The 12,906-nt window shown below is 44.2% G+C and overlaps 1 protein-coding gene across 1 annotated transcript in view; it reads left to right on the top strand.

The window, feature by feature from the left end:
- HYDIN (HYDIN axonemal central pair apparatus protein) overlaps window positions 1-12,906 on the top strand; it is a gene marked incomplete at its 5' end in the record, with an annotated part of 303,461 nt that overhangs the window by 189,384 nt on the left and 101,171 nt on the right. Inside the window, 8 exon segments of the mRNA XM_080643807.1 lie at window positions 1,715-1,852; window positions 2,802-2,979; window positions 4,596-4,720; window positions 8,363-8,490; window positions 8,898-9,034; window positions 9,266-9,393; window positions 9,548-9,739; window positions 10,069-10,218. Coding sequence (XP_080499933.1) covers window positions 1,715-1,852; window positions 2,802-2,979; window positions 4,596-4,720; window positions 8,363-8,490; window positions 8,898-9,034; window positions 9,266-9,393; window positions 9,548-9,739; window positions 10,069-10,218 — 1,176 coding nt within the window.

Below are 12,906 nucleotides of genomic sequence, written 5' to 3'. Positions count from 1 at the left end.
TTTTTCTCAAACTGTAATGTGTGTACGAATCACCTGGGAATCTTGTTCAAGTACAGATTCTGATCCAGTAGATCCAGGGCGGGGCCTGAGGATCTGCATTTCTAACAAGCTCCTAAGTGATGCCTGTGCCGCTGGTCCACGGACCCTGGGGAAGTAAGGGATTACAACCCATGCTTAGCTCCTACTGCTAACCCATTTAAACATCATTGCCAGACAGATTGTCCCCAAATTGCATTTTTTTCCCACCAATCCCTGAACAGTTCACCCAGCAGCGTTTGGGAAGGCCTCGTAGTATTGAGGAAATACTAGTAGTATGGTTTTGTAGTCAGGAGAACTAGGATGTTTTCCTGATTTTACTTCCTAATGTGTCACTTTGGGCACATCACCTAACCTCTCCAAACCTCAGTGTCCCTCATCTATACAATGGGAATGGGGTAGCAATGCCTGTCTCACCAAGTGGTTGTGGTTACTTAAGTGACTGGTCAATACTGTGCTGGGCCAGAGAAGGTCTTCAATCATGAGTCCCTTCCTCTGTCGCCCATAACATAGCTACTGCAGGTACCTATATTGGGTAAGGGTATCCCAAGTCCCCCTATTACCTGCTGCTCCTTACATTAAACTTGGTTCTTCATCACTCCCCATTATAGCTCTTCATTCATTTGGGGCCAAGCTGTCCTACCCCCTGGCCCTAATGCATCCCAGCCCTTCAGACCTGCACATTCACTCTTAAATTATTCCACTCATCCTTCACCCTGCAGCCCAGACTTACACATACTGTAAGGCCCAGCTCAGCTCCAGTCCTCACTTGTCTTTCTCTTACTTGATATTCTCTGGGCACTAAAGTATAGTCTTTGCCATAATATCATGTACCTTCTAATTTTTGCTTTGGAATAATTGCTAGTTAATTCAATGTCTTTACATCTTCTCTTCCCAATTAGATTTTGTGTTATGTACTCAGAGACCATATTTCCTACCAAATTTTAATGGGGATTGGATCCCCATAATATAGCTACTGCAGTTATAATTACTGAATCATATGTGTATATGTGTGTCTATAGGTTAAAGATTGTGGCTAAAAGCAAACCCACCCAACACCTTTTGAGACCTTTTTTATTGCACTGACCAAACAGAATTCTCTTTCATTCCTTATCTCCAGGGTCCTCCTGGCAATTGATCCTGGCTCAGCTCAGAGTGTATTTTTTAAAGCAGCTAGTCCTTGCCCTCTCTTGTCCTAAGAACCCCTAAGGTGGCCTTAGTTTGTGGTTATTGGACTTGCTGGTTAGTGGCTGAATTGTGTGAGCAAAATAATTCATGTCTGACCTATTATTCCCATGTCTCGCCATATAAATAGAAAAATTCATTCTAGAAAATTCTGAACTCAAATCTTTTTTTTTTTAAAGAAGCAAATCTTGATGTAGAAAAGCTTACTTTAAGATCCTTCGATATGAGGTCTTTGTGGTGAAGAAACTGAAGTCTGGTGAGATGAGATGCTCACCCCACAGTCATACTGACCTATATGAGTTGTTAGGAGAACTAAGGTAGAGCTAGTCGGCACCTTTTTGTGATACTGAAATGAGGACTGGCAGCGTCTAGCATCCTGAGAAATAAAATCCATGTCTCTGAGGCATGTTTGTCCAGCTACCTTGGTTAGGATGACAGCAGCATCCCCAAGGGCGATGACCCAGGGGTCACTGTTTTCCTCCTTCTCCTCAAGCTGTTCGACCGGGTCACAGAGAATAAAGTCACACTGAAGAACACTGGGAAAGTCGGCTTCGAGTTCAAGGTGCTGACCAATTACCAGTCTTCGCCAGACAACCTCATGCCCGGAGTGCCACTCATCCTGCCTCTTTCAGTAAGTAGCCATGTGATGATGGTCAGAGGAGCCCCAATTCAAACCTTCAAGTCAACCCAGAGCTAGGTCACATTACACTAAACATTCACGGCCAGGATTATGGAAATGATATTTTTAAAATTAAAGAACTCTCAGAAGCAAGAAAAATAAATCAATCCAAGCACTTCACTCATTTACTAAACAAATATTTACTGAGTCCTGCATTTGCCACGCACCATTCAAGCACCAGGGGTCTAATAGTGAAAAAGACAATACAACCCCATAGATGTTTTTTCATAATTATAAGATAGATTTTTCCATTTTATTCTTTTTTGTTGTTGTTAATCCTCACCCAAGGATATTTTTCCATTGATTTTTAGAAAAAGAAGAAGGGAGGGAGACAGAGAGAGAGAGAGGGAAACATCGATGTGAGAGAGACACATCAATTGGTTGTCTTCTGCATACGCACCTCAACCAGGGCCAGGGATGGAGCCCACAACTGAGGCACCTGCCCTTGATCAGATTCAAACCCAAGACCCTTCAGTCTGCAGGCTGACGCTCAATCCACTTGCCAGCTAGGGCAAGATAGTTTATTTCTACTTATGTCCTCACACTTCCCTTGTGATTCTTTGAAGCTGAGGGCCTCCTGTCTATTGACTACAACAAGAGCAATTTTTCACTAGCAGGTGTGAAAACAGCAGTAGACTGCAATGGGCCAAATTGGTTTTCAAAGCAAATGGAGGAAGTAGTTTCTTGTGCATTGTATGTTAATCTGTCAGCTTTAAGGAACTTTTGTTGAAGTTTTCTCATCATGAAAATAATTTTCTCATGAAAATAAATCCTGGGGGAGGAATGTGAGTGGAGAATACCCAGCACCGTAGGCCCTTGGGGTTCTCCAGTCCATCAATCTGCCAGAGCAGGAGTCCATTGTACCAATTTGAATGTTCTCTCTGGTCTTTCTGCTGCACAGGGTTTTATCAGTTCACTTAAAGAGCAGGAGCTGAATGTTTACTACTTACCTGGGGTACCTGAGATCTTTCAAAGAAGTTTTCAGGTACAGATCGCCCACCTGGACCCAGACAGTATCACACTGAGTGGAGAGGGAATCTTCCCCCGAATCTGCATCGATCTCCCCAGAAACCTCAAAGGTACTGCTACCCGCTATCGTAGTTCCCCACAGGGGGAAAAATATGCATTTTAGCTTTGCTCGCTTGAAGGTTGAAGGCTACCACATCATTTTCTTGGTAGTCCCTACTAGTTCCCTTCTGTGTTATTCCTTCGCTGCAAGAAAGTCAAGAGTTGAAATTGATGTGGTGACCTGAGTTCAGCGAGATAAGACGTGGCCCTGGCAGTCGCACATTAAGACCCCTGGTCAACTTCGCCATCATTGAGGCATCAGAAAATTGCTCTTCCAACTGCCTTTTCTTCCAGCGCATGTTCCTTCCAAATGTCATCTCCCTCCGAGTTGTCCTTCCCCAGTGGCACCCTCACAGGTGCCTGCTCAGAACCTGAAGGCTGATTTTACTGCCAAGAGTACAATTCTCAAAATATAAACTCTACTGAAAGGCAACCAAGGTTCTGATCCCTTTTTGGTATTACAGAGTTTGGAAGCTAATTGAGACTGTTGTTAATTGCTTGCCCACATCTCTAGTCAAGGCTTCCTGATAGCATCTGGCCTCCCTCTGTACCAGAATATTTCTGTCTTGGCAGATCCGAAAGGTGATCAGCTCTTTTATAGCCATAGATTCTGGTTCTTTCTTGCTGGGTCAGAGGCCAGAGAAACTTCACTCTTCTTCATGGAAACTTCACCCTTCTTCATGAATCCCTCTTCTCACTCCTAAGCAGCTTCAGACTAAACCCTCATACCTCCGCCTTTCCTGCCACCCCATTCCCCAAAGTCACTAACTCAACTGTTGATAATCATCTATTAAATGCTAATAGTCTGCTCCCTGAAAATATGAACACAAACATTAGTAAAACTAAGACCATGTCACACCCTAGCGTCTAGAGTTCCAGCAGACAGAAGTCAGCCCAAGTCCACATAGAATTGTCAGGAAGGAAGGTCTTTACCACAGCTGGACACTGGGCACCCAGCTGGCCTCCTGTGGCAGCAGACATGGTTAGGCCAGTACAGGCTTTAAAATCATTGAAATCTGAGTAACATTGGCCGGGCTTTCTGTGCTCCAGTTCCCTGCAGTCCCCGGCTTCCCGTCGTTTCCTAAAAGGCACTGTAATTACTTTGCCTGCCTTGCACTGCTTACTGGTGAACTTGGGGATCTGAAACCTCACCACTTGCCTGCCCTCCCTGATTCTGGGGATTGTAGCTTATTTAGTTGTAATTAAAGCAACTTGAGATTTAATACCCATGAAAGCTAATTGAAAGGGTGACCAGCTGTCTGGGTTTGTCTAGCCTGAGGGGTTTCCCTAGTTGTGCAGCTGTCTGTGCTAGAACTGGGAATGTGCCAGGTAAGCTGGGATCCAGGCGGTCAACCTAAGATTGGCTTAGGATGTTACTGCCACCCGCTTCTTGAGAACCAGATGGTACTAAAGCATCATCTCATTAAACTCAGTGAGGTCTCTGGTATAAATTCAGCTTGCTCACAAATGACCTCAGCCTCTAAAGCAGGGAAAACATGGCAAGGGAGGCGCCAAAACAGTTCATTTCCCTTCTCACTTTATTTAACATAAGCTAAGGGTCTGTGTTTGGGACATAATTCATATATTTCTAACCATCCTGATTTTCTTCTCCTCCCAATCCCCACAGGGAATGAAAAGTATGAAATCTTCTTGAATCAGGCCAGAGAAAACCTAGAAAATGAGTTAGACAAATATGAAACATTTAGTCACACAGAGACCATTGAGGAAATGCCCGAGGATGAGCCTTTTAAGGTAAGATTAGCCTCACTTTGCACAGAATGTATGTGGCATAAGGGCAGTATGTGCAAAGGCCCAGGGGCAGGAAGGACATGAAAAAAGGAGGAAAGTATGGCAAATATGGGGTGAGGTAAGGGAACCAAGATGAGCCTGAAGAGATAAGCAGCCCACTATTGAACCTTTTGAGGGTTTTGAACTTTATCCTGAGGTCCACAGGAAGAAGGCACTGTGTTTCAACAGAGGCCTTGCATAATCGTATTTTGCATCTTTTATTTTAAATCTGCTGGAGTAATTCTAGATGACAAGTGATGGTAGTATAAACAAAGGTGATGGTCCGGAAAGTAGGGAGAATTGGGTAAATTCAAGAAATATTTTGGAGGTAGTTTGGTCAGGGATTGAGTGCATGTTGCAGTGAGGAGGAGGTGACTTCCAAGTGATTTGCTTGGATGACAAAGTAAGGAGAGGACACTCAGATAAAAAAAACTCAGGATGAGAAACAAGTTTTGGGTGAAAGAGGAGGAAGGGAAATGAGTTCAAATGGTCCATTATTACACCTGAGATTTCTGTGCATCCTCCAAGTAGAGGCATCCGATAGGGAGCTGGATCCATTGCTATGGACCTGGGGAGAGAGAAAGTTGGAGAAAGTGATTTGAGAGTTATCAGATGGTCACTGTGATCACAGGAGATAGGGAGTTTCCCAGGAAGTGTATTGAGTGATGAGGGAAGAGGGTAAATTCAGAGTAAAGGCCTTAGGTACCCAACAGCAACGTCGGGGAGAGGGACAGCCAACGGGGCTTTGGAACAATCAGGAGTGTGTGGTGCCTCTGAGGTGGGATCCAAGCCAAGAGGTCTCTTGAGGGAGGGAGGAACCCATCTTGTACATAAAGGCTGCCCTGCTGTGGGACAGAAAAACAAAATCCCCAAATGTCCTCTCCCACCATTCCCTGAAACCCCTCTCTTCACCATCCTTTCCTGACCATGAAGGCTGCTTTCTCTCTGCACTCTTCTTTTAAAATGCAAATGAACATGAGAACAGTGTCCTGAGGAAGGATTATGTATGCGGCTGAGAGAGCTTAGCTGGGGTTCTCAAATGAAGAAAAGGGGTGTCACTAGGGAGACTGGGAGCCCCACAGGCTACCAGCAATTACCTATTTGCAGATACTGACAGTGAGCCTTAGTTCCAAGGATAATCATCATTAATAACAACAGCTACCATTGATTGAACTCTTATACTAGGCCTGTGCCATGCTACTGAGCTGCATTATTATTTCATTAAATCCTCCCACAATGGGGGGAGGGGAAGTAAGATGCCATTATTATCTTAATTTCACAGTTTTACAGGACTCACAGAAGTGAAGTGCATTTCCAAGGCAAGAGCAGAGCTAGGGTGTGAATGCAGGTCTGTCCAGCGGACCCCAGCCTGCCTTGGGGCAGAGGTGCATCTCCACCTGCTACCTGCCTGCCCAGGTGGCTCCTCATCAGAGCCTTAGCATAGGTGTGTCTGGCAGTTCCTCCAGACCTGGGGTGGGGTTTCCGAGAATGTGATGGCAGGAGCAGAGCAAGCTAGTCCTCCTACATAAGCCAGCGGTCAACTGACCACTAAGCGGCTCAGGAGCCGAGCATAGGGTTGGCTCTGCTGTTCTAGAATCAAGATGGACTGGGAATGCCTGGAGGTGAGGCAGGCTCCTGTACACATCGTCACAGTTCCCACATCTCCCTGTTGTCTCATTACAGGCCCCTTCACACAGTAACCTTTCCTGCTTGGCCCAGGGCTTCTGGTTTGGACCTTTTAGAACAGTATTTTCCAACCATTTTTCACTATCACTCCCGCCAAGACATCTTTTTCTAATACCCCATGAAATACGTGCATTGTATGTAAAACATAATCTCTTTGAATAGTTTGGCATTAAATGTTTTGATTTTTATTTTGAAATAATTATAATTCACAGGAAGTTGTGAAAAATATTTTTCCCATCGGTAGCATCTTACATAACTATAATACAACATCAAAATCAGGAAATTGACATTGGTACAAGCTGCGGAGCTCATTCATCAATTTCATGGTCACTGGTGTGTGGGCGTGGGGAATGCTTCTTTGTGATTTTTTCATGTGTAGATATGTGTAAACCACCACCACAGTTAAGATATAGAACTGGTCCTTCATCACAAGGATCCTTGTGCTTGTTGGGGAAACAGAATTAAACAAAATCTCCTTCCAAGCCAGAAAACCTCTCCACAAAGAGAGATGAAAAGAAAAAAAATTATTATGAAACCAGAATGAGATCTGTGTCACAGGCAGTTTACTGAGAGATCGCCATGACAGGAAGAAGTCTCAGCCTCTTATATACAGCTGAGCAGATGCAACCCATTGCATAAATATTTTCAAGTGAAACAGTAACTAATCCTTAAGTAAGAACTATCACTAGTCCTCATGAGCAGACTTGGCAGCACCATTTGTCACACATAGTTCATTCTAAAATCACATGGTAATTGGAGTGACCATCTGGGTTAGCTAATTGGCTTTATCCAAAGGAAACCAAACTTCTTGTGTTTTTATGACAGGGCCCTCTGACTTTAGGCTCCCACAGAAACCGGGCGGTAGAGCCCTAGCTGGTTTGGCTCAGTGGATAGAGCGTCAGCCTGCGGACTGAAGGGTCCTGGGTTCGATTCCAGTCAAGGGCACATGCCCACCTTGCTAAATTCTCAGTAGGGCGCATGCAGGAGGCAGCCTATCAATGATTTTCTCTTATCATTGATGTCTCTCTCTGTCTCTCTCCCTCTCCCTTCCTGTCTGAAATCAATAAAATATATTTAAAAAAAGAAACTGGGCAGTAGGGGCTCCCATCGTCCTTGATGATCGCATCAAGAAACAGTCCCCAGATCCTTAAGAAAGGCACTTTGAGTTATAAAGCTGACAAGAGGCTTATATGGCCCTCAGAAAGATTTACATACATTTCAAAGAGGCAGAGAAAGAACTAACAAGTTCTCTAAAGTGAATGCTCTAAGAAGAGGGAGTGGGTAGTCCTAACAGGTTTGGCTCAGTGGATAGAGCATCGGCCTGCGGACTGAAGGGTCCCAGGTTCGATTCCAGTCAAAAGCATGTACCTTGGTTGCGGGCACATCCCCAGTAGGGGGTGTGCAGGAGGCAGCTGATTGATGTTTCTCTCTCATCAATGTTTCTAACTCTCTATCCCTCTCCCTTCCTCTCTGTAAAAATCAATAAAATATATATTTTTTTAAAAGTAGAGGGAGTGGGAAGAAGTCGCTTCCCTTCTTTTTTATTTTATTTGCTCTGACATCCTACACCTACCCCCAATCTCCCTATCCCTTGCCCTAGCAACCACTAATCTGTTCTTCACCTCTATACTTTTGTTATTTCAAGAATGTTGTGTAAATGGAATCATACAGTATGTAATCTTCGAGGTTGGCTTTTTTCATTCAGCATTATGCCCTTGAGATCCATCAATATGAGTAGTTCATCCCTTTCTATAGCTGAGACTACTCATGCTATAGCTGTGCTAGTTGCATACTCCACCCACTCCCATGAAAATGTTAATATCACAATAGACTGCATATCACCCTGAAGGGTGATAGTGCCCACATTGAGAATGCATGTTCTAGGAAAGTTTGCTCCTTTGCTCTTCTCTGTTGTTCCAGTTAAGTGCTCAGCTCCAGATGGAAGTAGAGCGACTAATAGTCCAAAACTATACCATGGAACATCAGAAAACAATTATCTACGATCCCCTGGACGAAGTCAGCCATCGGGGTCGCCACAGACTAGCCAAGTGAGTGCCCTTCCGTGTTGTTTCAGAGTATAGTGGAGCGAGCATTGCCGCCCAGCAGAGTGCTCCCTGGCATGATGGTTGATCATACAAGAATGCAATCCACTCCCCTCATGTATCTGCTATCCTTTAGCATCCAGCTAACCAGGCAGGAACCTCCGGCTTTGTCTAACGAACAGGCCCAGGTTCAGTTTCATGAGAGCCCACATTGAAGGTGTTTTGAGATCATGGCTGAAACAACAGTGTGGACTTCTGAGGGAAGATGTAGCTGGTTCCTGGTCTCCCCTCTGGGGCCATTCATTGTTCTCAACTCCAAGAGTATAGCATTGTGCACAGGAGATGGGAGAGAGCCCCACGCTCCCTCACTTTTGGAAGAGTGACTGGTAAGGAGAGCTTGTTACTCATTTCAGAATCCAGCTGCCAGAGTATATCCTAGACTTTGGCCACATCATCCTTGGTGACACCCGATCCCACATCATCAAGATCACCAACACCAGTCACATCCCAGTGTCCTTCCATGCAGAAAAGCGCGTCCTTCATGACACAGGTAACCAGGCCAGGGAGACCTTTTCCACTGCACCTTGTCATTTCCAACAAGGCCATCTGTACTGTCTTTCTGTAGAAGAATGTGTGTTTCTTCTGGGATCAGCTGAAAGAATTGTTGGGTCGTTAACTGGGTCTTTGAATGGCTATCCTGGCCCAGAGGGGCTTCTAACTAAAGCAGCTCTTGTTTGCTATTTCTCTTTCCCACAAAGAAATTTTGTTTGTCTTGGTCCAGGCTTTAGTACTGAGCTGGATCGTGTAAAGCATCTGCCTTACTGCGAAACGGAAGCATTTGAAGTGAGATTTGACCAGCAAGGGACCAATCATTCTGTTGGAAACAAAGAAGCCATTCTGCCCATTAAAGTAAGATGCACTGCTGGGGCCAGCTGAGCCTTCCCAGCTTCCAGCTGTGCTGGTCGATCACCCCTGGGATGATCCAGTTACTATTTCAGAGTCATGATTCTCCCCCTGACCCTATGCCACATGCTATGCTAACACCATTTTATGGCCGCTCTAGGTGGTTGGAGGGCCAACAGTTCACATCTGTCTGCAAGCCCACGTGACCATTCCCACGATGACACTGTCTTGTGAAAAAGTGGAGTTTGCCACAATTCAGTGTGGACAGTGCCTTGTGGAAACTATTCAGCTCTCCAATCATCTTCAAGTTCCTTGTGAATGGTTTGTCGTCAGCCATAAGCCATTTAACAAGGTAAGTGAGTTACGGCCCCTTGATCCCCTTTTTCCGCCTCCATTTCAGCCAGATTTGTAGTTCTAGGCGTTCTCTCGTCATTTCACTCTCCTGCTCAGACTTTCAGTGACAGCCATCGCCTCCTGAATAAAATCTAGTTCCTTAGCTCGGCACCTGAGGACCTATCAGGTCATCTGTCTGGTGAATGTCTTATTCATCTTTGTACCCCTGGTATCTACACATTCCCTGATGCCTGGGAGGCACTTAGTAAATGCAGGTTGAGTGAGTAGAGGCTGGAATAAGTCCATTTTCCATAGATGGTTATCTAATTTTCAATATTTATTAACCAGCTGGAGAAACATATGCCAAAGTACTTAAGACGGAAACTACATACCGAATTCAAGCCAAAGACACGGATCTTTGAGATCCAGCCCACTTCAGGGGTCTTGGATCCTGGTGAGAAGTACAACGTGCAAGTGAGATTCATGCCCAAAGAAGAGGTAAGCGGGAAAGAATTGTGGTTCCATTCAGACTTTGAATCTCTGAGCTTTACTCAAAGTCCAGGCTTCATTGGGTCTCCAGGTGGGTCTCCAGGGAAGCTTTAAGCGACCTGTGCCTTCTGTTCTGATTATGCCATGGCCAGTGCTTCGGTTCACGTAGGAGCTGTGTGGCCTGACAGTTAGGAGCACCCGCTCGGCAATCAGCACATCTACCTGACACATCGACTTTCCCAGCAGGCCTGGGTTAATGGCCTTCTGCCTCTGCAATTAGAGGCTGTGTGGCTTTCAGCAAATTCCTTAACCTAGCTCAACTTCAGTTTTCTCATAGATAATATGAAAAATTATAATAATCCCTTATTGCAATTCTGAATCCAAATAAGCTCCAAAAACTGGGGAAAGTTTTCATAAGTTTCAGACCCAAACTCATTTGGCAGAAAAACCTCATCCGAACTGACATGAGACTACTTAACCTTTATTTATCCCACTTAGTTAGCAGAGTCTAACATTGCAATGCAGAAATATTAATGTGTTTGATTCCAGAGGACCCGCCCCAGACCCTGCTGAGGCTATTGGGTAACATAGGGTACCTGTTCTCTATAAAAATCTGAATTTGAATGTGTCTGTCCCCAGGGTTTCAGGTAAGACATTATCAACTGCAATAGCTACCTCCTAGGGCAGGGGTGGGCAAACTTTCTGACTCAAGGGCCACAATGGGTTCTTAAACTGGACTGGAGGGCCGGAACAAAAGCATGGATGGAGTGTTTGTGTGAACTAATATAAATTCAAAGTAAAGGAGCGGAGGGGAGAGCAAGAGAACCGGATAGAACAGCCGGATCCGGCCCGCGGGCCGTAGTTTGCCCAAGGCTGTCCTAGGGTCATGTTGAAGAATAAGTGGATTAATGTGAATAAAATGGACAGCATACTGCTCTATATGTAGTACGTGTCTCAATAACTATTAACTATTATCATTAGTAGTTTTGATAATAATAAGTACCTCCTGGAGGACACTGTCTGGGCCTCACAAACGTTTCATTTGTGAATACCACAGCACAAAGCTACTCTGACAAAGAACATAGTAAAAATAATAAAAACTTAGAACCAGAGAGAATCTCAAAAGGTTACACTATGAAGACTTTTGTTCAAAGCTTAAGGCATTTGGGAGACTTTTTTTTTAATTATTTTAAAAGAAAAAAAGCATGCAAGTTTTTAGAATACCTATGGTTTTCCTGGTAATGACTTTGAGGAAATGTTTAAGAATCTGCAATGAGAAAGAAAAAAAGCAAATGACTTCATATCTGATTCTAAAATAAAGTCCCTGTTTCTATGCCTGGCCGGTGTTCTCAATGGTTAGAGTGTCGGCCCATGCACTGAAGGGTCACAGGTTTGATTCCCAGTCAAGGACATATACCTGCATTGGAGGTTTGATCCCCGGACCCCATCGGGGTACATGCAAGAAGCAACCAATCGATGTGTCTCTCTTTCTCTCTCTCTCCTCCTCCCTCTCTCCCTTCCACTCTCTCTAAAAACAATGGAAAAAAATATCCTTGGGTGAGGATTAACAAAAAAAAATTAAAACAAGATAAAATAAAATCCCTGTTTCTATTATTATAAAAATATCCCCAACCCTTTTTAAAAGAAAATACAATTAATATGTTTTTCATTGTTAGAGAATCTTAACACTGTCAAGGGACCTACTCAAGATTTTGGTTGTTTTACTGAAAGAGGGAAATGTCAGTAAGTATAGTTCTAAAAAAATCTTTGTTCAGGCAATTCCATAAAGATTGAATTGGAATTGGTCAAAGTTAATAAAATGCTTCACTGATTGGGAGAGGAATTTATTGGCTATATACAAGTAATTGGTTTGCCCTGCAGCCCATACAATCCGCACCCCTATCTCCATCAGCATCAGCAGCAGAGAAATCACCGATGTCCATACACACAACTCCTAGACATTATAACGTGTTCAGAATACTCCGTGTTAGAAAACAAGGAAATGAATGGAATGTTTTAGCAATGTTTCCATAAAAAGCAATTAAAATATAGAAGTTTGGGATGAGACCTGTGAACCCACATCTTTAAATAGGTTCCTTAGTAAAAGGAGAGTAAGATCACTGGCATCACTATCAAATGGTACTTGGATCATAACTGTATCAGATGAAGTGAATGCGTAACTCATTACCCATGACTTAACTCTGTGTTCAAAAAATGAAAATATGGTCATTCAGATTCTCCAGGAAACAAACCTGGAGACATTTTTTAATGCGAACAGATTATTTGAGAAGCGTAGGGAATACCGATAGAAACGTAAAAAACGGTAAGGGAAAGGAAGGCAGCTAATAGGATGTGTGAGTGACTCAGCTACCTTGGAGACTGGAACTTAATCCCACTGGAAACACTTAGAAAATATACCAAGTACACATTTCAGAGTTGCCCCTCCCTAGGAGCGAGGGAGCTAACTCCTGAGAGTCACGGGGCCGCTCCCAGAAGGTGTTACTTCTCCGGCACTCTGCCCCTCCCTGTCCATGGGTAGCCAGGCCCATGAAATGAGAGCCCAGGGGTGCAGGCCCAGAGGTACAGAGAGTGGCAGTGGGACATCTGAGTACCCTGGAGGTCTGAGGGATATGAGCAAGGCACTTAGAGTGCCTTCTACAAGTGATAAAGCATTGATACAGCACCTGGCATGCAATA

This window comes from Plecotus auritus (assembly GCF_963455305.1).
Source record: "Plecotus auritus genome assembly, chromosome: 10".
NCBI lineage: Eukaryota > Metazoa > Chordata > Mammalia > Chiroptera > Vespertilionidae > Plecotus > Plecotus auritus.
Note: the sequence above shows the minus strand (reverse complement) of the source record. Positions and strands in the feature narration are given on the sequence as shown.